This window comes from Petaurus breviceps, unplaced genomic scaffold (genome assembly GCF_028583685.1).
Source record: "Petaurus breviceps papuanus isolate PSGF00001 unplaced genomic scaffold, PetGlider_PUasm1.0 37, whole genome shotgun sequence".
Lineage (NCBI taxonomy): Eukaryota > Metazoa > Chordata > Mammalia > Diprotodontia > Petauridae > Petaurus > Petaurus breviceps.
The window spans coordinates 11603139-11630629 of NW_027186296.1; the positions used below are offsets into that span (position 1 = coordinate 11603139).

The window sequence follows — 27491 nt, forward strand, 5'->3', positions numbered from 1 at the left end:
GTCTCAGCGGTGACTTTGCCCCCCTCCCGAGACAGAATCTTGGCTTTGACAAACTCTTCCTTGTCATCAGGTACAAAGACATCCTTCTTGAGGTCAAAGGCCCGAGTTTGTGCCTCTAGACGCTCCTTCTCCGATTTGCGAAGGAAGGGGGCGGCTGCCCCGAACGCTGCCATCTCAGCATCACCCATGGCTATGCCTGGATGGAGAAAAACAGAATGATCTCCCTATCTCCTCTTTCTTTTCCTTTCCAGTCTCTGCAACCAGATTAAACCCCATGGTACAACTCCTGTTTCCTCAATCCATGTTTCCTATAGAGGGGCAACCAAGCAACTGACCTCTAACAGCAAAGGAAAATGAAGTAGAGGATATTTGTTCAGACTGGAGACACCCCCATTAGGGAGATGCGCTGGTGCTTTGGGTCTGAACTGTGTGGGTTTCTCTAGGTGCATCCCCTTCCCCTTCCCTCATTTTATCCTTCCATTGGTGCACTCTCTGTGGTTTCCAAGACACTATCTGGAGATCCCCTGCATAAGGCAGGGAGAAGTGAGATCTCCCTAACTCCCCAAGCTCTGGGGCTGCTGAACTCCATCTCCCACTTCCCTTCCTCTCATGTCCTATCATCTCAATAGCCCTCTTCCAACCACTTACCTTGGCTTCTCCTCAAAAGAGTCTACAGGAGAGGAGGGAAGAACACAAGCCTGCTGGGGACCTGGAAAGCAGAAAGGAAATGTCAGGGGATGGGAAAAGGAGGCTCCTCACCCTACAGCCTGGCAGATCCCATCATCCCTAGCCTTTCTCTAGCACTACCCCTCACTTTTCTTCAGTCTGGTTATCCTTAGGAACCTGTGTGATCCCTTCTCCCCTTCCCTTCTCCTAGACATCATACCCTTGAGATCAAAGCTTTAGTTCCAACAGTAGCAAGTTGGTTTCTGAAGATGGTTAAGCCTTGAGTCCTAATCTCCCTCACTCCTTCAGACACCAATTTGGGAGATAATTTCACCACTGCCCAAAGGTCCTTTCCATGCATTTGTTCATCTTATAGAAAGTATGCCTATTAATGAATAGCTCTAATTTCCATAAACCACTAGAGTCATCAGTCTCACTCTGCTAGAAAAACACCTACAGCCATGCAAAAGCATGGGCACCTCCATCCGGTCAGAAGGTACAACACACACCATGCATTCCCAGCCAGACACACCTATCACACACATCTCCTTTTGGGGCTCTCTCTCTCGCACACACACACACACATACATGTTCACATTCCAAACACATGTACACCAATGTGCCTTGTACAAAAGGCAGTGTGGTGTAGGGACAGCTAGGATAGTGGATAGTGCTCAGTCCTTGGGGTCAGAAAGACCTGAGACCAAATCCTGCCTTAGACACTTATTAGCAATGGGACCCTGGGTAAGTTAACCTCCCTCTGCCCTAGTTTCCTTATTTATAAAATGGGGGAAATAGTAGCATCTGCTTCACAGATTATTATGAGGACCAAATAAGTTAACATATGTAAAGCCCTTTGCAAACTTGAAAGTGTTATATAGCTATTATTGAAAGTGGCCAGCCTTGGAGCAAGATCTGAATTCAAGACCTGCCTTTGATTCATTCTAGCTGCGTGAACCTGAGCAGGTCCCTCAACCTCTTAGTGCTCTAGGAAGGCTCTGGATGCTCTTGCTGATCTCCATCAGTGAAAGGAGTTCCCACACTATGATTTCCCCACACCAGGGAAATCACAGGATTGCACCCTATGCCTCCCAAACATGCTCACAAAGCAGATCCAAATGTATCTTGCAGACATATTTACATGATGATGATTAGGAGATAGTGCTGGATTTGTAGTAAGGAAATAAGAGTCAAAAAATACCAGCTTTTTCTCTTATTATTGTGTAATTTTGGGCAAGTCACTTAGCTACCTTGTACCTCAGTTCCCTCATCTGTTAAAAGGGAGCAAAAATATTTGCAATGCCTAGCTCCCTGGGATGCTGTGGGAAAATTGATTTACATATAATCATCATCATGATCATCATCATGATAACTCCTGCATTCATATTGCTTTAAAGTTTACAAAGCACTTTACCCACAACGCAAGGAGCCAGGGAATGCAAGAGTTATTATCCTTTAAAAAAATGTAAAAAAATGAGTGACTTGTTCAGGATTGTATAACTTATAAATTCTGCACAAGTCATAGGGTCGTGGGATTCAGAGCTGGAAAGAACCTTAACGATTATCTCATCAAAGCTTCTCCTTTTTTCAGATAAGGAAACTGAGGCCTAAAGAGGTTTGGTGACTTTTCCAATGTCACATAAGTGGTAAGTAGCAGAAATGGGAGTCAAACCCAACTACTCTGACTCCAAATTTAGTGGTTTTTCTTAGATTGTCTTAGATAGATACACATGTATACATATACACACAAATATGTCTATAGATGAATCCCACTTGCGTGCATGTGTGGACATCATCAGCTATACATATGTGTTCAGAGATGTGGATCTATATCTGAATCTATGTATCTATCTCAAAATAGATCTATATTCTTGAGTATATGTGTATACCTGATACCATCCAAGCATTCATAGACGCATGTGGGGTTCATTCTTAGGTTTATACATCATATCCAGGCTCATAGACATGCATTATACGTACCTGGACACATGTTTTTAATGTGTCCCATACTTTCAAGTGTTCAACAAATGGCATAAATTATATAAAATCTCATTTTCCTTGTCATCCTTACTTCCACTAAGCGGAGGTGGGGGGGTATGCCTATAGAGACACATGTTCATAAATACCCTTTTCTAATATGATTTATCATGACACGGACCCACAAATTTATACAAAGACAATTTCACATGTCATGTTCACCCCCACCTTACTTATCTGATATGTACCATGCAGGTTACCAGGTGCATAACTTTCTTGGAAACCTCTTTTCACATGCTCACAATCCCCTCAAACACATACACACAAAGCCCTCCTCATCACAGGGCCCCATTAAACCATGGATAGATAGATAGCTAGATAGCTAGATAGCTAGATAGCTAGATAGATAGATAGATAGATAGATAGATAGATAGATAGATAGATAGATAGATAACCCCCCTTCCCCATACACTTGCATTCACCTTTCAGGTACACCTGCACAGGTGCACAGACCCACAGGGATGAATAGACCTATCCTTCTCTAAGTGAATCCTTTCCCTGTGAGCACCTCCTGCCCCCTCCCAATCCATAGTGGCCCAGGCACATCAGAGGGAGGTCACAGGCTTACCACTCCTACCTGAGATTAGCAAGTCAGACAGAGAGACAGACAAGGAGAGAAGAATGTGGAAGCAGAGCTGGTCTCAGGGGCCTTATATATGGAACTGAAGGGTGCTCCCACCCCCACCCGCACCCCGTCCCTAGCCGGATTTAGAAAGAGCTGTTGTCACCAGAAGCATTTCCCCCAGTCCCCCTCCCCCCTTTCCAAGCAACTCTCTCCCCTACCCCCCCTGAGGGATAGGAAACAATTGGAAGTGGTCGTCATTGTTATGGCACGGAGATCTCGCAGGGTCTGAGTTCCAGAGGGCGGGGGCCACTCCAAAGAGAGCAAAAATATCTCTCTGGCCAAGCCTTACATTCCACAACTGGCAGGAGTAGGGAGCCCACCAAAAGGGAGAGAGAGCAAGCAGACCCTCCCAAAACCTCCCCCTGGGGGCTCCAGGCCCGGAACTTCTGCTATCTCTACCCCTTCAAGCCCCCAGCTCTGTCACTGCCCCCCTTCATTCCCACTGCAGCCTCCCTGATCCACATTCCTGGGCCCTTCTTCCAACTTCATGACTTAGGCGTGGGGAACTGAGTGACAGAAGCCAGTTGAGACTGCTGGTGGAGCTCTGAAGTGGTCCAACCATTCTGGAGAACAATTTGGAAGTACATTAGAAAGATGCTCAAATGTACATACTCTATGACCCACCAATACCACTGTTAGGCATGTGCCTCTTTCCCGGGGAGGGAAAGAGCCCATATATACATGAAAATTTATAGTAACTTTTTTTGTGGAGTTAGAAGCAAAGTAGATGCTTGTTGGTTGGGGAATAACTGAACAATTTATGGTATGTGAATGTAATAGAATATTATTATACAATAAAAGAAAGTGGAATGCCATTTATATAGCATGTACTAGTTTAAATACATTATCTCACTTGAATCTGGGGATAAGGAAAGGAGCGTGGAATGAAATGAGAAGGAAATCAGGCATGTACTATGTGCCGAGTACTGTGCTAACTGCTTTTCAAATATCATCCCGTTTGACCCTCATGACAATCCTGTGAGGTAGGTGTTATTATTATCCCCATTTTACAGTTGAAGAAATGGAGGCACGCAAGTGAAATGACTTGTCCAGGATCACACAGCCAGTTAATGTCTGATCCTGGATTTGAACTTGGGTATTCCTGACTCCAGGCACAGCTCTCTATTCACTGTGCCAACCTTGCTTTCCCTGTGGGTTTTTTCTGTTTTTGTTATATATATATATATATATAAAACAACCAATGAAAATGAAGAATTTAGAGGAAATTTGACTTCTATGATCTGACCAACAGTGAAAAATGCACAACTGGAGAAGAATTTATGTAGTGACTACAATGTAGAAAGAAGCAGTATCAAAAAACATCAGTTTTTTATATAATCCTTTTCCTTGCCCTTTTGTATTTGATGTGTTTCTTTTTGTTAATTTATGTGTTCACAATATATATATTTTTTAATTAGATGAAATAAATGGGGGAAAAGGAAGATATAGGAAATGTGAATGCTTCCAACCACCTGACAGTAGTGGGGCCAGAGGTGCATGTAGAATAAGGTACAGGTTTCCAGACATGGCCAGCACGTGGATTTGCTTTGTTTAACTACATTTTTTGTTAGGAGGGAGAATTCTATTGCAGAAGAGAAGGGGAAGGGAATGAGCATTTATTAAGTGCCTACTGTGTATGTTTTACAAATAATGGGAAGTGATGGTGTAAAAAAAATTAAATGATCGAGGAGTTGGGGCAGGAGCAGAGGAGGACTGGAGGGAGGAAAGGAAGGGAAAGAGGTGACATAGGAAAAGGACCTAGAGGGTGACATCTAGAAGGAGGTGTGAAGTTCTAAAAGAGAAAGGCTATTACATGGGTAATACAGAGACGGGCAGGCACTGTCTCTGCTCCTGACTTCTTTAAATGATTTAGTTACTTTATAGAGGCTTGCAGAATTTCAGAGCTGCAAGAGATTTTAGTGAGCAGACATTTACATAGTCCTTTTGTGATTCACAAAATGCTTTACCCACCTCACTCTGATTTTCACAAGACCTATTGGGGGTAGTGTTATCTCCATTTTACAGGTTAGCAAACTGAGGTCCGGAAGGATAAATGATTCCATGAAGTTTACACCTGAACTCATTAGTGGTGGAAATGGAACTAGAATCCAGCTTTCTGGGCTCCTAGTCTGGATACCTGTCCCCCCTACAACTAACATCTCCAAATCTCAGTTTCTCTTTTTGTTATCCAAGAAGCCTCAAATTCCCCAACTGTGTCACCTTAGGATTGTCGGGGTGAGTTTTAGCAGATCTCACTATCAAAACTACTGCAGCCTAGCCCACTCCTTAAACAGGACATTGACCCTTAGGCAGAAAAGAAGGCTGGTGATGCAAAGAGACCAATGCTCCCCTCTCCAAAGGAAAAGTAGCCGGTTCATGTTTGTGGATGAGGACTGGGAAGGCGGCCAACCCATTTGTACAGAGCTGGACAGAAACTTCACATTTTAGTTCTAGTCTTGACTACGATGTTAACTAGCTGTAGGATCTTGAGTAAATGACAGTCTCATTGGGCTTTAATTTCATCACTTGAAAAATGAATGGATTGGATTGGACTCCATGATTCCATGTTTCCATGATTCTACATCATGATCTTTCCTAGAGTTGGGGTTGTAAAGGAAAGGGTGACTCTGTGTCAAGGGGGTCTCTGAGTTCCCTTCCAGCTCTCTATCCGTGGTCTCATATTTCAGATGGGCCCCCTTCCCTGAACACATCTTTCCAAATGGTGTGAATTAAGTCATCTGAATAACTCACCATCCCTTTGGACATCAGAGAGGACTAATTTAGAGAAGAGGCAGCATTCAGTTTTCTCATCATCTTCCATCATTCCATAAAATGGAAGCCATATTACTGGCACTATCGGTCTCACAGATTGTTGGGTGAATCTAGTTGGCTCTGCTAGGGACATATACAACAGGAAAGACTTCCAGTAGTCCTGAATTCAGTCCTGCAAAGACTGTTTGCAGAAAGGTCAAATACATTAGAGAAAATGCCCAGGGATTCCAAAGGCAGGTTTGAACACACAGTTTTCTTTCTGTTCCTTTCAGCCCTCCAGATACAGGTGACCTCTCTCCCTGTTCTCTCCCAGTCTGAGGTCCAGGCCACTGAGATATCGGAGAGACAAAGCTCAGGTGAAAGCATGTTCATTTTAAAGCCAGTGTCCCTATTATGGGCATCGTTTTCTCCTTGGGGGTAGAGTTGCAGCCTTACCTTTCTACAATTTATTCAACAGAGGTCCATCAAGCTTTGTTTGTTCAACCTAAATTTGTAGTTTTAATTCTCTGTTTTGGAGCTACTAGCTTGCTGGGGTAGGCAGGAAAAGAGAAGGCTTCTCACTTTCGCTCCCTGATTAATCCCAGTGTCCTGGGGACTTATTATATTGGGGATAGCAGGGACTTTCTAGGAGTCATCTGATCTAGATTTCACCTACGCTATCCCAGACAGCTGGAATTCTCTGCTGTCCTTAAAGACCCCCACAAGACCCCTCACACACCTGCTCTGAGGTCTCACACCACTGCTTGTCAGGGAAATCTTCCCTTTTTTAGGCAGCTGTCCAGGCTGAGCAATTTTACAAATCTTTTGGAGAAAGATAAACCTAGAGCTACTGCCTACAAGCCACCACAGGGTGTTTAGGAACTACTTTCCAAGCAAGAATAGACTTGCAGATAAGGAGAAAAGAGAAAGGGGGCATTGCCTGGGGCGGGAGAAAAGGGGAAGAATCTTGGACGAGAACAAAAGAGAGAATATGGCTACAATTGGCTATAAATAAAAAGGAGCAGGAGGGAGGGTCACCCAGCTGAGGAAAGCCAAATAAGGCTTGGAGTAGAAGGAAGGTGAATCTGGGCATCCTCTCCCCTCCTCCCCGAATTGTGCCTGCTTTGTCTGGGCTCTGTGTCACCACCCCAGAGATCAAATGTCAGGCCCCAAACAGGGATTGTTTGCTAGAGTTGTGGGGAAAGCAGCTAAAATTATCCCTAAGGTAGAAGAGGGAGATAGGGCAATTAGAGGAGATGGGAAAGAAGGACATGGGGGAAAGGGAGCAAAGAACCAAAGGGAAGTGAGAGAAGAGAAAGGCACCACAAGGGGAGAGACATATAGAATCCTAAGAGAGAAATGGAGAAAGAGAGAGAGACAGGCAGAGAGATAGACAGAGAGACAGAGGCAGACTGAGAGACAGAGACAGAGAGCTCTGAAGGCAGAGAAGAAAGGAAACTTGAGCCTTCCAGCCTTGGGACAATGGGTAATTTGGGGTCCAGTGCGCCCTGTGGAGTCTTTGGTGATGGAGGGTCAACCCCTCCCTTCAGGGCTCCACACGAGCCAGGGATTAGAGGGCTGAGCTCAGAGGCTCTCTCAGGTTTCCTTTTCCAAACAGCTGCTCTTCCCTCTCCCTCTTTGTCTTCTAGCTCGCTCCCAACTCTTTTGTATTTTCTGCTTGCTGCCCCGTCCCCCAGGCTCTGCCTTCAGATAGACAGCCAGCAGCTGGAGACAAGGGGGAGGGCAGGGTTTACGGCTAGCAGAGTTGTTCTGGGGACAAGGAGACATGGCTTTGGGACTTTCCTTGGTTAGCGATGGTGATAGAGATGTCCCCCAACACACTGGGGTAGAGGTGGACTAGTAGAGGTAGTTGCAGGAAAGTTATTGCCATGGAGATGTCAAACTGGGCCCTGGGCCAGGTCAGACACACCCACACTCCTCCAGACCAAATCCAGGCCACACCCCAACTCTTTTGGGTGGAGAATCAAGGCCCGGTTTCCTTGGATGCTTGATCTTAAGCATTTCTTCCATATCAGCTAATGGCAGGGTATCCTGAGACATCACCATTTGATTATTTTTTTTTAATTAGTAAGCATTTTAAATTAATCTGTCCCTTCCTTTATACTCCTTCATTGAGGAAATTTTTTAAAAAGAAAAGAAAAAGCCCTCAACCCATAACTGCATAGTCCAACAAAACACACTCTCATGTTAGGCATATCTAGTCCACATATATGTGTAGCTATATCTATATCTATATCTTTCTACATTTTAAGTTCATCGCCTGTCTATCATGAGATGAGTGGTGCAATTCATCTTTACTCTTTCGGATTCAAGGTGGACTTTTGACTATATAGCCCGTTAGCTGACACTGAAGAAATGCTTAAGAGCATTAAGTACCCAAGGGTGACTGTCCCTTCCCTCAAAAGAGTTAGGGTGTGGCCTGGATTTGGTCTGGAGGAGCACTGGTGCTTCTGGCCTGGCTCAGGGCTCTAGTTTGCCATTGCCCTGGCCATTGCTTTCCTGTGACTACCTCCACTTGAAAGGAAACTCAAGTTTCCTTTCTTCTCTGCCTTCAGAGCTCTCTCTGTCTCTGTTTCTGTCTGTGTCTGTGTCTCTATCTCTCCTCCTGTATCTCTCTTTCTCCACTTCTCTACCCATGATCACTATCACCACACTTGCATTGAATTAATCATATTTTCAAAGTGGTTTTTCTTTATAATTTTCATTGTGTAGATTGACCTCCTAGCTCTGCTCATTTTGCCCTGCATGTTCATAAAAGTCTTCTCAGTTTCCTACGAAACTGCCCCTTTGATCATCTCTTACAGTATTCCATTCACATACCACAATTTGTTTAACCATTTCCTCAGTAGGATGCTCCATTAGTTTCCAAGTGATTCCTATGAAAAAAGTTGTTATAAATATTTTTTTTTGTACAAATAGATCCTTTTCTTCTTTATTTGACTGTTTAGTATATAGGCCCAGTTAGTGGTAGAGTTGAGTCAAAAGGTGAGGACATTTTGGCACTATCATTTTCATAGGCTAGCTCAGTCCGTAACTTACTCTATGGTGACTGGTAGGGAGCTGTTTTGTTCACCAAGTTCAAGGATATTCCTGTTCCTGGTGAAATCTTTAGCTTGAAAAGCTCAGGGAACTTGACTTAGTTTGGAGATCCTCTGTGGGGTTTGGATTGCTGAATGGGGAGGTCCTCCTAGATGGTCCTAGGAGGATAAGGAAGACCAAAATAAATCCCAGTGGTTGCCTAACAAGGGCTTGAACCCTCAAGAGAAGACCAGGACTAGCTCATCCTCTGACTGAAGAGATCTCCCAGGGTAGAAGGGTCAGATGAAGGTTTTGTGGCATGTGTTTGTGTGTGTCTGTGTGTGTGTGTGTGTGACAGATCCAGATTGACTTGGGATGTCATTGCACACAGGACCTATTGGGTCATATGATGATCTCTGCAGCTTGATGCAGCTTGATGATGCTTGTCTAGAAGGCTTTGGAAGAAAATTGGAAAGAGCCAGATATTCTGTCATGAAGCAATTATACAACTACATATAAAAATAATCTATTAGAATCAGCCCTGGAAAGTTTTGCTAAAAGGTATGAAGCCTTGCTGTCTCTACATGCTCATCCTTGAGAGATGTGTCCTCACCCAAATCTTGATCCAGCCGGGATCCAACTCTATGTCCTTACGTTGTCATCTCAGGAGCCTTGCACTGTCCTCTTCTCTCTGACTGAGACTGTTTTTGGGGTGGTGCCGATGGGCATTTCCCTTAGGGTTGCCAAGCCTGGAACAACCGTGGGCCTGGGGATCATGCAGAGACCATGGGATTTATTGGGACCTGAGGGGAATGTGCTTGATGAGGGGGCCAAGAGACCGGGGAGCTAGTTGTTGGCTGTGTACCCCTTCCTGGGGGAGAAGGAATTCCCTGTATGCCCCACTGACCCACTCTCCTCACCCAGAGGTATCCCCCCTTCCCTAAGCAGAGTTCCCTGGGCTATCCTTCCTCTACCCTACACTCACTACCCAATCTTCACTCCCTACCATTAAGCAGAGCCTAAGATATATGCCTTAACCATTGCCCAGAAGGAAAGCAATCGGGTCAACAATGGATCTAGAAAAATCTGCTGAGTGTAGGCACTTTCTCTGAGCTCCTATTCCAGCTCTCTATGGGCACTCATGTCCTCCTTTTCCCACCCTTTAACAGTGTGCCCACCAATCAGTGAATCTTAAAGTATGTTACCGATCCCTTACTACATACCTATTGCTACAGGGCATACAAATATGTGTAAGTCATAATCCTTGTGCTTAAACTTCCAATCTACTTGGGGAGACAAATCTAAGTTGCATAGAGAAAAACAGCAACAACAGTACCTGACATTTATACATCACTTTAAAATGTACATTGCACTTTGCGTGCATTGTATTTGTATGCATGTCTTTGTAAAATTATATATGGCAAGTATCATTATCGCTGCTTTACAGATAAAGAAACTGAGGGTCAGAGAGGTTAAGTGATTTACTCACGGTCACATAACTGGTTTCAGAGGTGGGATTCAAACCCTGCTTTTCCTGATTCCCAAGTCCAACACTCTACCCACTCTGCCATAATGATGCAGTGAGGAAAATGAGGGTGGTGCAGTAGAAAGATATGAATTTTGAGTCTGGAACAGACTTATCTACAGTGAAACCCTAATGATAAAGGATAGAAGAATTCAGAGAAAGGACAGATCGTGTGAGCTAGAGGACTCAGGAAAGGTTATATGGAGGAAGTGGGGCTTAAACTGGTCCTGGAAGGGATGGCTAGGATTAAGCTAAACATTGGAGATTGATTGGAGATAAGGAGAATTCTAGGTGGTGGAAACTGGCATGAACAAAGACATGGAAGCTGGAGTGAGCTTGGTGTATCTGATGGAGACAATGGGGATACTTGTTTCACTAGGGTTGGGAACATAGGGTTCACTATGGTGTATGGAAAGAGAGCTGGATTGGGAGACAGAGGACCTAGATTCAAATCGGAGTTCTTGTATTTAGGTTCTAAATTCCATGATCCTATAAAGTTGGATGGAGAAGGTGAGATCAGACCAGGAAGAGTTTTGCATTCCATGCTTAAGAGTTTTGATAGTGATAAGGAGACTATACAGTGCAGTTTATCACAATTAGTGTAGTTTTCAACTACATTAATATTTTGGGGGCACCCTGAGCAGATGAGTGCCATCATCCTGATGTGATAGGGAAAATTACTATGGTATAGTGGGAAAAAGCACAGGATTTGGAGTCAGAGAGATGGGGTTGAAACTAGACTCTATTATTTACTAGTCATGTGATTTTGAATGTCTCAGTTATCTTAGTGATACAATGAGATGATTTATCCCCCTAACTCAAAGACTTGTTGAAAGAATAGCAAATGTTGGAGCCAGAATCTAGGTCTCCTGATTCCAAGTCTGTTGAGTCTCTATTACTCTACCCTGTATCACAATCATTAATCCAGCTGTTCCCTTCTCACTTTTGGCTTCCAGATGTGCTCACTGGGAACTTACAGCAAAATTGTTTTGAACAATGGCTCCCATCTCTCAGTCTCTTGACTGTCTGGGCCTGGGCAGAGTTCTGCTCCCTAAACTCCAGGGTACTATGCCAACTTGGTCAGTCTGTCTAAGATGACTTAGACAGGACTGGAGAACTGGGAGAGACCTAGTGGTATGGAAACCTGAGCAGCCCCTACATGATTCAGCTTCTTCTACTTGCTTATCCCCTTTGTTTATTACCCAGAAAGGCAGCATTCTCAATCCGTAAGGCACAGTTTGTCAATTCTCTCTTGCTACCTCTCCCTGTGGCTTGACACCCAGAAAACTTCCTAATCTTTCAGAAGAAACCACCTGGCAGTACACCAAGGGAATGGCAAAATATTGTCTGCCAGTCTGATTTTCCTGGTCTTTGGTAACATTGCAGTTTCTCTGGTGCTGAGTTTGTGTGTGTATTTTTAGCACTGTATTTTTATTTTAATCATGGAGATTTATAAGAAAATATGGACAAACACTGCACCTGCTAAGAAGGATTGGGAGGGTCGTAATGTTCCTCAGTGGAGGGAGCACCCTCACTGATGACATCACAAATCTATTAAAGTACAAAAGTATTTAGTTACATGTGTGCCCCCATTCTTTTTCATCAAGTTTTGGAAACCCAAGTGTAAGTACACTAACATGAATGAGGATTAGGGGAAGAGAAGATGTGATAGTATTTGCCCTGGCTTTTAGGCCCATGAAGGTCAGATATGAAGCAGAGAAGGTTGGGAAACTAAGCAGCATCAGGCAGCCAATGGAATCTCATGTTCAGAGGGATCTGGGGTTTTTGCCAGTGCTGAGAAACTTCAAGTGGGAAAAACAGCTTCTACTCTTAGAAAGCCATTCTATATCTTTGAACATTGAATTCACCGGATAAAAATTGCTAGAGAGAAGTTCTGAGTACAAGGAAAGAGATGGAAATAGGAAGTAGTTGGTTGGGAGGGAAAACTGGCTGAGAACATAGGGGAACTTCAGTGGGAGGCAGAGACAATAGGTAGACTAGAAACCAAAGAGGTAAAGAAAGGGAGAATGGCAGGTGATCTGATGGGATTGGGAGAGCAATGGTTCTTTGGGGGAAGTGAAGGCAGGGGACAGGTTGGAAAGGTCAGAGATGGCAGGAAAATGGTAGTTATGAAGCAGAATTGTATATGTGAGATTACTGACCTTGTCCAGTCAAACTCAAGGACAGAGTCCCATGGCCCTCAGCAGGCAGGGGAAGGGGCACGTGTTGTCCTGCCCAGCCCCCCTGGCCTCCCTGCCCCTGAGATTATAACCTAGGCTGCCAAGGACGGCTCCGTGGGGGTGGTAAGAGCCACACTGAGGTCCTTTTGTGGTTATGTGTTCCTAAGAATAGCTGTGGCTGAGCTGGGGGAGGTGTCTTTTATTGCTAGCATGTTTTGTGTCTTGTTTCTAGAGGTGTCCTGTGTCTGGTTTCCAGAAGCGATGATGCCTAATTGTCAGCAGGAGCAGGGGCCTCTTGCTAGTCCTTACTCTTGTAACCATTGCCTGCCTGTAGCACAAGCCCTGGATTGGGGAAATTTGGAGAGAATAGGAGTGGGGGAACTGAATTTGTCAATGGGGATAATTAAAGGGATATTAGGAGATGAATGAAAATGGTTAGAAAATGTAGGGGGAGGGCAAAGGATACATATGTTAAAACCTGAGATCTGGAAATTCAAGGCAAAATTTTTTAGGAGAACGAGATCAAATAGAAAAAAAAAAGACTGAATAGAGGGCAAAGAGAGGTTAGAAATGGAGAGGAAGGGTAGCTGTGAGAAAATGAGGTGGATGAGTGGTGAAAGAAGGCAGGTGGGAAGGAAAGCAGTAGATAAAGCAGATAAAGTCTTATAAAAGACAGAAAGGCAAAGAATCAAAACAAGGAACTGAAATAAGAATAGAGGGAAAATAGAGAGGGGAAAGAAAAAGGGTGAGGGGACAAATATAGGGGTTAGCATTGAAAGAAGGGAATAAAATGAGACAGGAGAGGAGAAAGGGTTAGAGAGGGTTAGATAGATGGAGAGAGACAGAGGGGGAGGAGTGGAGTTCATGGAAAAGCTAAGAGAAAGGCTCTCAAACTCCATTCCTTTGAGATAACAATGCAGTCCAAATCTCTCCCTAATCTCCCTCCTCCTATTAATAGCCCTGTGTCCTGTCAGAGAGGAGGCCACAGGTCCCCAGGCTCTGCTCTTAACCTCTATGCCCTTGGCCAGAATGGGGCAGCTATAGCTGTATAATCAACATGTAGCTCTGGCCCCTTTGGTCTCTGGGCTCCTGCCTCTGGGGAACAGCAGGGAGGAGATGGGCCTTCAGAAACAAGAAAAAGGAGTTAGGAGGTTAATTTATAAGGGTTTATTGCCTGCCTGCTGCTTTGGAAGAATAGTGTTGATCGCTAAGGGCTTTGTGGAAGCTGCAAAAGAATAAAGGTGAGGAGTTTATAGTCTGGGAGATAAAGCACACACACACACACACACACACACAGAAGAAACTGAAATCATAGACTCGGGCCGGGGTGGGGGTAGGGACCTCAGAAATAATCCTGTCCGTTTCTAAAACCTGACTCTTCTCCACATTTCTGGCATATGTAAGGTGTCCCAAAAGTCTTAGAGTAGTTTTAAACTTTGGTAGCTTTTGGGACACCCTGTAAAATATCTACTTGGTCACCTTCATTGACAGCAAACTTACTACTTACTAAGGCAGGCCATTCTACTTTTGGATAGCTCAACTCATTAGCAAATTTTCTTTCTACTAAGTCAAAATATAGCCTCTACCCATTCTATATAGTTCTACCGTTGAGTACAGAATAGTTTTAATCCCTTTTTTTCCATAACAACCTTTCAAATTTTGGAAGACAATGATGATATCTCCCCAAGTCTTCTCTTTTCTGTGCTAAATATCCCCTCTTACTTCAACTAGTTTTCCTCAGGTGTGACTTGTCACCTCCTATTCAGATAGCCATTTTCTGGGTATGTGGGTTAAATGTCCTTTTCTAAAATAACAGGGCATCCCAGACTGGACCTAGTTCTTCAGATGTGATTTCATCTGGCAGAGTACAGTGGAACAACCATCTCTTCACTCATTGTGGACATTATGCTTTTATTAATCAAGCACATTTCAATCCAACAAACTTTTATAAAGTAAGTGCACACTATATGCAAGGTACTGTCCTAGGTGCTAGAACAAAGATGAAACAGCACAGTTTCCTAACTCTTAAAGAATTTAGTAATGGGGGGGGAGGGAGAAAAATATACAAATCCCCTCTGGGAATCTCACTTGTACTTGCAGTTTGGAACATGGGTGGGTGGGGGTTAAGGAGGGTAGGGGGTAGAATTGACTATTCCCTTTTCGTGATATACTATGTCATTCAGTTGACTAATAAAGTTAAACATACTGGTGGGTGCTTATAATATAGAAGTTTGGACCCACTCAAAGTAAAGGTAAAAATGGTAGCTATAAAATAACACCCCCTATAACCCTAGGGTTCACTCTTACATAAATACACAAGCAGCATTGAGTGGGTGTTATGGGCACATGTATACACAACACCAGTAGAGAGGTCTACATGTAGGGAACACATGTTGCCCAGACAACCACACTTTTGGCACAGCAGGACCCTGAGCTCCTTTTCCTTCTCCTGATGTCCTCACATTGCTCCCACTCCTGGTGGGCAGGTCATTCAGCATGGCTCCCTGGGTCTATTGTTCTCTGCAGTTAAATTCTTAACTATAAGGGTTAACTACGTCATGAGAAGGAGGATGACAATGAATTGGATGTAGGACCTAGAGTCAGGAACACCTGGGTTCAAATCTAACCTCAGACACTTAGTAGCTATGGCTTAACCTCCTTGGGCTAAACATCTTTATATCTCAATTCCCTTATTTGAAAAAGGAGAGAAATGGATTCAGAGCACTTCTCTAGCTCTCTATCTGTGGTCCTTTGAGTACAGCTGGGTGCTCTGGACCTTCCATTTGCTAACTATGGTATTTCCTACTAGGTAAGTAGCACTGCTATGGGACATCCTGGATAATAGTGGGTGGAGAGGAGAAAGAAATATTTTCCCTACCTCTCTCCAGAGGAAAGGGGCAATTTCTGTGTTCTTCCATAGCTGCCTTTATTCTTGACTGCCATAGCTTACGCATCTCAGAGAGTGTGCATCCTACTTTTTAAAATTCTACTAGGGTTCTTAGCCAACTGGTGCTTAACAGCCACCTAATTCCATTATTTGACTTGTCAGGATTTATTCATACCTTAGAAATGGGTAACAAAGTGTGAATGTGTTTTTGTACTTTGTTTAAGACTTTAACACATCATTGTCTGTCTTACTTGCCTCTTTCCTTCTGTATTAGAGGCAGCTAGATGGTTCAGTGGATAGAGTACTGGGCCTGGAGTTAGGAAGACCTGAGTTTAAATCTGGACATGGATACTTACCAGTTGTTTAAGCCTGGGCAAGTCACTTAATGTCTGTTTGATTTATTCTGCTGGAGAAAGAAATGGTGAACTATTCCCATAGCTTTGCCAAGAAAACCCCACAGATAGTGCTATGTAGTTCATGGGGTCACAAAGAATCGGACATGACTGAACAGCAATCCTGATGAACTTCCCCTTCCCTACGCAAGTATATGGTAAGTACATAGAGAGATCAGAATGGTGTGTGAGATTTGAAAAAGTAGAGAATAATTATTAATGGATATATCTAAGGAGATTTCAAGGAACAGGTGATACCCAAACTAGATCCTGAAGGAAAAGCAAGGTTTTAATAGATGGATATGACAGCAGGGCATTCTATGCACGGCATAGAAGAAGACATAAAGGAGAAACAAGATCAGGGAACTTGTTATAGTAGAGCCAAATTAGTGCATTTAGGCTGGGACATAAAACACATAGGAGAGTATTAAATATTATATGATACAGGTTGGAATGAGAGCTTAGCCAAGCTAAGGAACCTGTATTGTATTTAGTCAGCAATGAGGGGCCATTGAAACAGGGGAATGACCTGTCAGACCTATGCCTTAGGAAAATTACTGAAGGCAATATAAAGAATAGTTTAGGGGCAGCTAGGTGGCACAATGAGTAGAGCACAGGCCCTGGAGTCAGGAGGACCTGGGTTCGGATCTGGCCTCAGACACTTGACACACACACACACACACACACACACACACACACACAAACTAGCCATGTGACCTTGGGCAAGTCACTTAACCCCAATTGCCCTACCATCCCCCCTCCAAAAAAGAAAAAAAAAGAATAGTTTGGAGAATGAAGAGACTGGCACCGATTAGGAGGCCATTATAATTGTTTTGGTAAGAGGCTGCAAGGTTTTGAACCAGAGTAATAGCAGTGTGAGTAAAAAGGAGAGAATGCATGTAAATGATAGAGCTAGAATAGACAAGACTTATCAACTGACTGCATGGGGATTGAAGGGAGAAGAAAAAGTCAAAGGTGATGTTGATATTTTGAGTTTGACTAAGAGTGATAGTGCCTTTAACAGAGGGGGAGAAAGGAGGTTTTTCTAAGGAACAGGTTTGGGGAAAAAGAAGTTAAACACAGTTTTAAACATATTGAACTTGAGATGACTACAGGACATTGAGTGGAGATGTTCAGCACATAATTGGACACAAGGGACCAAAGCTCAGGATTGGAGTTATAGATTTGGGAATAATATGCAAAGAAGTGACAACTAATAATGTTATCAAGTGAAAGAGTGTTTAGAGATAAGGCAGAAGGACAAAAGATGTATATCATATGTAGAAGTGAAAGAAGAATAAAAAGTCAATTAAGAAAACCAAAAAGTAGTGATCATAGAGGTCAAAGAAGAACCACTGGGACTATCACTTCCTTAATTCTGGATACTATATTTCTATTGATAGTCAAACAAAAAAAAATTTATTTTGATTACGACTTGACGCCGCTAATATGCAATCTAGTAGACAATGATGGTAATTAGTATGGTGGCAACAACAATGACTTGAACTGCTTTCTTTTGACATTTCCCCAACCTATGCTTGAGTGGTTGATTTTTTTTAAACATAATTATGATATTTTACCTTTGGTTTTGCAAAAGATAATCTTAATTGCCTTGGTCCACCATTCCAATTTGCCATGATTTTATTTCTACAAAAGCATAGCTACCTATTCTATCATCCAATATATCAATTATCACTCTCAACTTTCAACTTTGTGTCATTAGCAAAATTAATAAGTATGGTATCTATGTTTTAATCCTGGGCATTAGTAAAAAGTGTTAAATAGAACAGGAACAAGTAGATAGATAGCCCTGTGACACTCCACTGGAGGCATCACTCCAGGCTGACCTTAATTCACAATACTATGTCTACACATAACCATAGCTTAATAATAGTTTATTGAATTGAATTGCATTTGTTGAACCAATACTATTTTGAGTTGCACATTAAACCAGTTCTGAAATCAAGTAATTGTACTATTATCCAGCCTACATCACATCCATAAGGATACTTTCAGAACCTTCATCAAATTCTTGTTGAAATCTAGATATATTATATCAATGGCTTTAAAAAAATTATTGATACATTTTTTTTGCTACAACAGATATTAAAATACCCCAAACAAACTCCTTTAGAAAGTACATTCTTCATCCAAACAGTTAAACTATTGGTTATTAAGAAAAAGAAAGGTGGTGCCCTTTACCTTTGGCAGTGTGACACTAACATTGATGAGAGTTTTGTTGCTTCTCCATACTGACTTTATTTACACTGTTGTAATCATTATGTATTTTGTTCTTTGACTCTGATTTCTCCCTTCTGTATTACTTCCCATGTTTCTTCCCACGTTTCTCTAAAGCTATCATATTTATTGTTCCTTATGGCATAATATTCAATCCCAATACATATACATACATAACATAATTGTGTTTGGTTCCCTAGTCATTGTAAGTATATTTTCCCACTTTTAATTATTATGAAGATACTGCTACAAGCTTTTTTGTACCTAGGTCTTTAAAAAAAACAAACATCTTACTATAAATAACCCAGAAGTGATATCTTCTGGGTCAAAGAGTACAAAAAATTTGGTAACTTTTCTTGCATGATTCCAAATTGTTTTCCAGAACAGTTGAATCAATTGACAATTCCACCAGCCATGGTGGACAGCATGCCTGTCTACTTAAAGTTCCTCCTAAACTGAGTTTTCAAAGAATTTTTGCTACTGTTATGGGTATGAGATTGTTTGGTATGCTCTAATGCTTTAATTTAAATTTTCTGATATTCATTTAAAAACATTTTCAGATGGTTATTAATATTTTATATTTCTTCTTTAGGATATTGTTCACAAGAGCACAGATTTAGAGCTGGAAGTGACCTTAGAGACCATTGAATCCAACTCCCTTATTGTTGAAGATGAGAAAACCGATTCACAGAAAGGTTAAGTATTTTGCCAAAGGTGATACAACCAGCAAGAAGGTATATCCTGACCAAGGAAGGATTTGAACTCAGGTCACCCTGTCTCTAACCCCAGATCTTTATTTACCACACCATCATGTCTTTTGACTACTTGTATGTTGGTAAATGGCTCTTGATCTTATATATTGGTGTCAATTTCCCACAGATATTGGATGTCACAAGCAGATAGATTTGATGCAAATATTTTTCCTAATTATAACTTTTCTTCTGATTCTAGTTGCATTGATTTTATTTGTACAAAACTTTTAAATTGTATGTAATCAACTTGTCTTTTATCTTATCATCTCATCTATCTCTTGTTCAGTTACAAATTCTCTTTCTGTTCATAATTATGAAAGATCTAGTTTACTATTCTCTAATTTTTATGGTGTAGCAATTTAATATTTTGATCATTTATTCATTCAGAAGTTATTGTGGTATCAGGCTTAAGATACTGATCTAATTTTTTTTTTCTGCAGCCCACATAAACTATATGGGTTTTTATCACAACTGGCACTTGAACTGGAAAGTTGGGTCCCCAGAGGGTGGGTGTATATCCCCCTCAATGTTCTAGAACAGGGGTAGGGAACCTTTGGCCTCTAGGCCACATGTGGCCACCTAGGTCCTCAAGTTGATATATACTCAAAAACAACTTCTTTTTCGTCATTTCTTCCAGATGCATTTTTATTTGAGTTACCATTTTATTTGAAAATTTTGATGATTATAAATTTAATAATCATCAAAATCAGCAACATTCAAACATACAAAGAAGGACAAGAAAGAAGATGATATGTAAGTGTGAAATTCTGTTTGCATTAAAAAGTATTACATTTAACCAGTTAGTAACAAAATTGTCTAGTTAATTTCTTTCCCTCCTGAACTTGGTTTTTTCTTATGCAATTTAATTTTAATGATGTTTTTGGGGTTTTACATTTTGGTGTCTTTTACTTCTTACCAACTCCTTTCTGTCCTTGGTAGATTTGTCCCTTGTAATAAATGAATATAGTCAAGCAAAACAAATTAACACACTATGTTTAAAAGTGTAAATCACATTCCAAACCTCTTTTGCATCACCTCTTTGCAAACAGGTGGGAGGTAAGTTTCATCATCAGTCCTCTGAAGTTATGATAGGATATGCTTTGATCAGAAATCTGAAGTCTTTCAAAGATTTTTTTCTTTAATAATAATAATTATGATGATGATGATAGCCAGTCATAGTGCTTTGGGGTTTGCAACATGCTTTACAATATTACCTCATTTGATTCTTACAGAAACCTTGAGAAGTAAGCAGTGTTATCTATCCTCTTTCACAGAAGAGGAAACTGAGCCACAGAGAAGGTAAGTGACTTGCCCAGAAACACACAGCTAGTAAGTTTCTTTGACTAGATATGAAGTCAGGTTTGCTCGGATCTAGGCTCAGTGCTCTGTCCTCTGTGCTACCTAGCTGTTGCTATTATTGTGGTCATCATGTAATTTGTTCTGGTTCTATTTATTTTTTTCTTGTATCTATTCATACATGTCTTCCAAGTTCCTCTGAATTCTTTATATTAGTCATAGTCTTTTATCACAATAATTTTATATTACACTCATAAACCAGACTTTAGTGATTCTCCTAAAGTGTAAAAAAAAAATGTATATGTATTCTTTCCCTTAGTTTTGGATTTCTTTGAGGTATATTCCTTGTAGTATTATGACTATGTCAAAGGGTACGTACAGTTTAGTGACTTTTGAGATATAATTTCAAATTGTTTTCCAGACTGGTTCAACCAATCCATAGCTCCACCAACAATGCATTAGTATGTATGTCTTCCTACCTCCATTTCAACATTTGCTGTTATATTTTATTATTTTTGCCAATCTCATGGGTATATGGTGAAAACTCAGAGCTATTCCAATTTACATTTATATTATTATTTATTTGGAGCATTCTTCTATATGATTTGACTTTCTTCTTTTGAAAATTGCCTATTCTCATTTCTTCTTTGGGAACGAACTTGGTCATTATAACTGTGAACTATTTAATTTGAAGGATTTCCCCCCTCCCATTATTGATTATTCCATTTTTCTTATTTTAGTCATTGTGAATATTTCCCTGGTTCTTACATACAAGTCTTTCCTGGTTCCTCTGAATTCTTCAGATTCATTGTTAAGAATGCACTTATGGTGCAGCAATATTCCTTTATATTCATGTACCAAAATTTGTTTAGTCATTCCCCAAGTGATGAAGTATGTGCCTAGAAGTGACATCTCTAGTTCCAAATTGCTTTATAGAATTGTTGGATCAATTCAAGACACCCACCAACAGTATGTTAGTGTTCCTGTCTTCTTTCAGTCTCTCCAAACATTAGCTATTTCTTTCTTTTGTCAATTTGAAATTTTGTTGGGTGCAATATAGAACTTTCGTTCTTTTATTATTAATGATTTGAAACAATCTTTCATATGGCTAATAGTAATTCCTTATTATTTGTCCAACTCTTTTAACCAATTATCTGTTAGGGAATGACTCATAACAATTGTCAGGGGTGCAGTGGATAAAGTGTGGGGCCTGAAGTCAGAAAGACTCCTCTTCCTGAGTTAAAATCTGACCTCAGTAACTTATTAGCTGTGTGACCCTGGGCAAGTCACTTAACCCTGCTTGCCTCAGTTTCTTCATCTGTAAAATGAACTTGAGAAGGAAATAGCAAACCACTGTGGTATCTATGTCAAGAAAACCCCAAATGTAGTCATGAAGATTTGGACACAACTGAAAAATGACTGAATAGCAGCACATATCTTAGATATTCTATGTGTGTGTGTGTGTGTGTGTATACACACATATATACATACACATAGATGATATTTGTCTTAACCCTTTCTCTCCTAATTCTTTCTGCATTGATTTTATTCATGCAAAAACTTTTCAATTTTGTATGATAAAAATGGTACATTTTGTCTTCTATAGTCACCTTTAAGTATTCTCCCCTTAACTATGGTTGTATAAAGTGCTTCTTTTAATTTTTCTTCTAATTTTTAAAATAATGTGATTTTTAAAATATTTGGGCCATGTACCTGTTTGGAGTTTATTATGGCATATAGTGTAAGATGTTGGTCTAAACCTTGTTTCTGCCAGACTCCTTCTCAGTTTTCCCAGAAGCTTTTTTTTTTTTTTAAGCATGGAGTCATTACCCCAGTAGTTGATGGCTGTTGGTACCTCAAACACTATACTGTTTGACTGATTCTAGTCTTGTTTACATCGTCCGGTTTTTAGTCAGTATTAAATGGTTTTGATGAATACAATTTTTAATGCTGAGGGCACAACCACCCTCCCAGTCACCCAGGCTCAAAACCTTGGCACCATCTTTGATTCCTCATTCTCTCTCATACTCCATATCTAATCTGTTGCCCGATTCTGGCAACTTTCGTAATATCTCTTATATATACTCCCTTCTCTCCTCTGACATTACTACTATCCTATTACAGGCCTTCATTATCTCAGGCCTAAACTATTGAAATAGCCTGTTGGTTGGTCTTCTTGATTTCCCCCATTCCAGTCCATCCTCCATTTATCTGTCAAATTAATCTTCCTAATTCAGATTTGTCTACCATATCCCACTCTCCAGGTCTATCAAGATATGTAATTGTCTCCTGTTTTCAATTCCTTGCTCCTATTTTACCCAGATTCCTGCTCTCCTCCACTTTTAACTACCCTTGATTTCAATTCACACTATTAATCTAGGATACACAATTCAGTAAACTCCAGTGGTTCCATAACACCTTCAAGATCAAATATAAGACCCTCTGTTTGGCCTTCAAAACCCTTCACAACCTGGCTGTCTTCTACCTTTCCAGGCTTCTTATACCTTGCCCACTCCCACACTGTGATCCAATGATATTGGCACCCTTGCTGTCACATGGCTAGTTTTTGTGTTACCGTGTTTCCCTGATAATAAGACACTGTCTTATTAATTTTTTGGACAGAAAAACACCAGAGGGCTTATTTTCAGGGGAGGGGTTATTTTAATGAACATTGACAGCAATTTTAATAAACAGGTAAATGTGAACAAAAAAATGTACCTTTATTCAATAATGAATTCAATAAAGAACAGGATGACGCGCTCACTGCTGCAGCTCTGATTGGATGCAGCTCGGAGCGTGGCATGCGTTTCACCCAGGGGAGGGGGGACAGTGCATACAGAGGGTACCATAATATAGCGTGTAGCGCAGGGGATCACCTTCACTACAGTAGCAATCTCAATAGGGCTTATTTTCGGGGGAGGGCTTATTTTAGAGGAATCTTACACAGTAAGGGGAGGGATTATTTTCGGGATAGGTCTTATTATCGGGGAAACACAGGTATGAAATGTCAGTAGTGGAATTCAAACATAGGTCTCTCCTGAGTTTAGATCCCCCATGCTTTCCCCTGTACCATGTTCCTTCTCATTTTCAGCACATGCACACACACACACACACACAGCATATTATTTCCTGAAGGCTATATTACCACAGACTTTTGGAGAATTCTTAGCCAAGGAGGACCTCAGAATACCTCTTTGGGAAACCCTAGTCAGATAACATTTTGACCATTGTTCTTGACTTCAATAGAATGAATAAATATATAATGCTCAGAAGTCAGAAATGGGGACAAGAAAAGTTTAAAAATGACAATGAGGATCAGCATTACCTTACAGTTTTAACTCCTTATGTTTTCTTCTTCCCAGGGCAGTCTGTTTCTTTTAGTATTTTGTTTTGCTTTTTGGAGGGCAATTGGGGTTAAGTGACTTACCCAAGGTCACATAACTAGTAAGTGTTATGTGTTTGAGACTGGATTTGAACTCAGGTCCTCCTGACTCCAGGGCCAATGCTCTATTCACTGCGCCACCTAGCCACCCCTAGTCTGCTTCATTTGGAATGGGAACAGATGACACTTTAAATCATTGCTAAGAATGCCACACTAGGAGTAGAAAGAACAAGATGGGTGGAGTTAGGGATGGGGAAAGTGAGGAAACAGGCCACCTGACAGCTTTACATTTAACTTAATTACTCTTGCTAATTAGGTGTACTGTCAGTGCCTTCCAAATTCAGTGCCCCAGGGCAGAGGTGTGAGCTTAAGAGCCTGCTTAAGTTGGAGAGGGCTAGGGCTAGGGAGTGGGGGAAGCAAGTAAAACTCTCAAGTGTAGCAGAACTAGATTAAAATGTAATTGAGAAAGGTTTAACAAAAATAAATAAAAATGCAACACAACACAGATGATGTTAAGGTATGGTTTTCTAAGACAATCAGCAGTCTTCAGGTATCATTTCTATTTGAGTTGGACTCCACTGCCCTAAGGCAAAGAAAGAACTTTTCTCTACACTTTAGTTCTACTCCTGATCTGCTTCCACCTCTCATCCTGCTCCCTATTTCTATATGCCACTTGCTTCCCTCAACCGTAGACTGTGCTAGCTTGGGATTCAGTCTGTGACTTTACAGAAACAAATTGTGGATCCTAGATTAATAGTGTGAGTTGAAATCAAGGGTAGTTAAAAGTGGAGGACAGCAGGAATCTGGGTAAAATAGGAACAAGGAATGAAAAATAGGAGACAATTACATATCTTGATAGACCTGGACAGGGGATATGGTAGACAAATCTGAACTGGCTATTATATGTGAGATACCTGGCAGCTCAAGGCTCAGAGGTAGAGAAGACAGGATTTATATAGAAGGCAAAGAGATTGAATGAGGGGATTTGGTGGTGAGAGCCCAAAATCTTATATCATATGTTATGATAACAAGCTTCAAATGGACCTAAATATAAAAGGTCATATCATTAAAAAAAAATTAAGAGGAAAATAGAGATACCTAGCACAACTATGGATAGGGAAATAATTATTTACAAAATAAGGGGTAAATAAGAATTGGTCATAGAAGATTAAATGGGCATTTTTCAACTGCACAAAAAAAAAATGAAGCAGCTAGGATTAGAAGAGAAGCAGTCGTTTGGGGAAATCTTTGTAGCAAATATCATTTATAAAGATCTAGTATCCGAGGTCTATAGGAAATGTATGCAAATATGTAAGAATTAAAGCCATTCCTTTATGGATAAGTTGTTAAAGATACAGTTTTCAAAAGAGGAAATGTATGCTACCTGCAATTGTATGAAAGTTACAAATTAGCAATAATAAAAGAAATGCAAGTTAAAACAACTGTAAAATTTTGCCTCATACCCATCAAATTGGGAAAGGTGAAAAAAAAAAAGCAAAAATGGCAAATGTTGGAGGGAATATGGGAAGACAGGCACATTAATGCAGTAGTAGTGGAGCTATGAATCAGCCCAATGATTCTGGAAAACAGTTTTTAATTAACAAAAAAGTTACCAAATAGTACATAATTACATAAAGTAGTACATAAAAGATATCAAATAGTCCGTAATTTTTATCTAGAAGTACCAATACTAGGGATATAATCCAAGAAGGCAAAAGACAGCTAGAACAAGCCCATTTACATACAAATATTTATAGTGCACTTTTTGTATTGGTAAAGTAGAAGGAAAATGGGTACTCACTGATTAAAAAATAGCTGGACAAATTGTGCTATTCAAATGTATTGGATTGTAATTGTGTTTTAAGAAATTATTAATATAGGTATTTAAGAGAAACTTGAGAAGATAGGTATGATCTGATACAGAGTTAAGTAAGCAGAACTATGAGAACAATAATGTGGCCAATAATGAAAAAGAAGTCAATAATAGAAGACTTTGTAACTCATTGATTCAGTACCAATCGTGAGTTTGGAGGACCTGATGGTGAAGCATCAAGGGAAGGGATAGGAAAGGAAGAGGGACAGCACTGAATATGGAGTCAAAAGACCCAGTTTAAATTCCCATTTATCTCTTTTAATAGGTGAAGAATGAAATATATATATATATATATTTATATATATTTCAGATATGACCAATGTGTTCATTTTTATGCTTGACTGTGCTTTTTTGTTACAAGGAAAGGTTCTATGGGGGTAGAAAGTCATTGGAAAGTGACAATAATATAAAAAAGAGCTTGAAGAAAACATTAAAAAAAAGTTGATGATATGGTACTATGTGACTTAGCACAATGGGAATATGGAAGTTCAAGGTTTGGAGGTTCGTCTCCTTAAGAGTATTAGTGCTTCTCAGTTCTGCCACCCTTCTCTGAGTAATAGCAAAGTTTTTGAGTAATATAACCAGATATTTTGTGTGGAGTGATATAATATTTCTGCAGGGAAAACACCAAGTTCTGTGAAGGTACAAGCATGTAATTCAAAGGTTGCCAGATCTATCCCATCCTTACAGTTTTGATAAGTATGAGGGTTTGTGTAATGATATAAATGAAGGTAGTAGAATTTTCTCACCACCATCTCAAACATCAGATGGTCCTAGAGCCAGATACTATGGAAGGGGAAGCAAAGTGGTCAAAAACAGATTTGAAATGAGAAATGCCAACTATGCATATGATTGTGGATGAATAACTGAAGAGTGTTATACTCCTAAAGTTATTGTTCATTCTTGTTTTCTGAAGAAGACAAATGACATCACAATGTTGGAGTCAGGGTACCATGTTTGGCTGTGGCTGATCTGACCAATATGAGTTTGGAAGTCACTACCACAGATGGGGCGCAAGTGGTCCATTAGAACATGGAAATGGCTCTAGATCAGTGGAGTTCATGTTTCCTTTGTACTTCTACAATTCTGCTGCACTCATGGAGTACAGAGCCTTCTTTGATGTGGGCATGCTGTGTTGGACAGTCTTGAGCCAGCATTTTCCATGTCTCACATCTTACTAAAGTTCTTCAGAGATACTTTGAGTGTCCTCATGCTGATTTTTCTGACTACCATGTGAGCTCTTACCATGTGTGAGTTCTTTGTGAAATAGTGTTTTGGGTAAGTGTGTGTTTGGCATTCAGACTATGTGGCCAGTCCTCTGCAACAGAGTCTGAATGCTTGGTTGTTCAGCTCTAGAGAGGACTTCAGCATCTGGTACCTTATCTCATCAGGTAATCTTTAGGATCATCCTGAGACAATTCAAGTGGAAGGGGTTCAGCTTTCTGGAATGGTTGCTGATGAACTGTACAGGTTTCATAGGCATAGGACAGAGCAGTCAGCATTACTAGACCTTCAGTTCATGCAGCTGATACTTCTTCTCTCCCACACTTTGTTTTGGAGCCTTCCAAATGCTCTGGCAACTAAGTGCATCAACCTCATCATCTACGTGGGAAGCTCTAGAGAGTGTACTGCCAAAGTAAGCGACCTTATCCACAGCATTCTGAATTTCTTCATTTACCCTGATCCACTTTTCTTGAGAGGGAGTGGCTGCCTAGCAGCTGCAGTTCAGCAGAGAAACAGCAGATGGCAGTAACTGCCAATACTTAGCCCAGAGTAGCTAACTGTACTTAATGCTTGCTGAAATGAATTGTTTATCAGAGAAATAGCTGATGGCAGTGTATCTGAGAA

At 40.8% G+C, this 27491-nt stretch overlaps 2 protein-coding genes across 3 annotated transcripts in view; one reads left to right on the plus strand and one right to left on the minus strand.

Moving 5' to 3' along the window:
* Positions 1-3403, minus strand: part of LOC138168900 (myosin-7) — a 36971-nt gene extending 33568 nt beyond the window's left edge. Inside the window, exons 1-4 of one of the 2 annotated variants that reach the window (XM_069097870.1) lie at positions 3281-3361; positions 2647-2766; positions 649-709; positions 166-196 (exon numbers count right to left, since the gene is read on the minus strand). In XM_069097870.1, the coding sequence (XP_068953971.1) occupies positions 166-188 (23 nt within the window). In that variant the 5' untranslated portion in view covers positions 189-196; positions 649-709; positions 2647-2766; positions 3281-3361. Of the gene's footprint in view, positions 1-165; positions 197-648; positions 710-2646; positions 2767-3280 lie in introns of both variants that reach the window. The other variant, XM_069097869.1, reaches the window with a different exon arrangement.
* The window catches only part of NGDN (neuroguidin), a 104410-nt gene that overhangs the window by 68363 nt on the left and 8556 nt on the right, over positions 1-27491 (plus strand). The gene's annotated exons all lie outside the window — the stretch shown is intronic.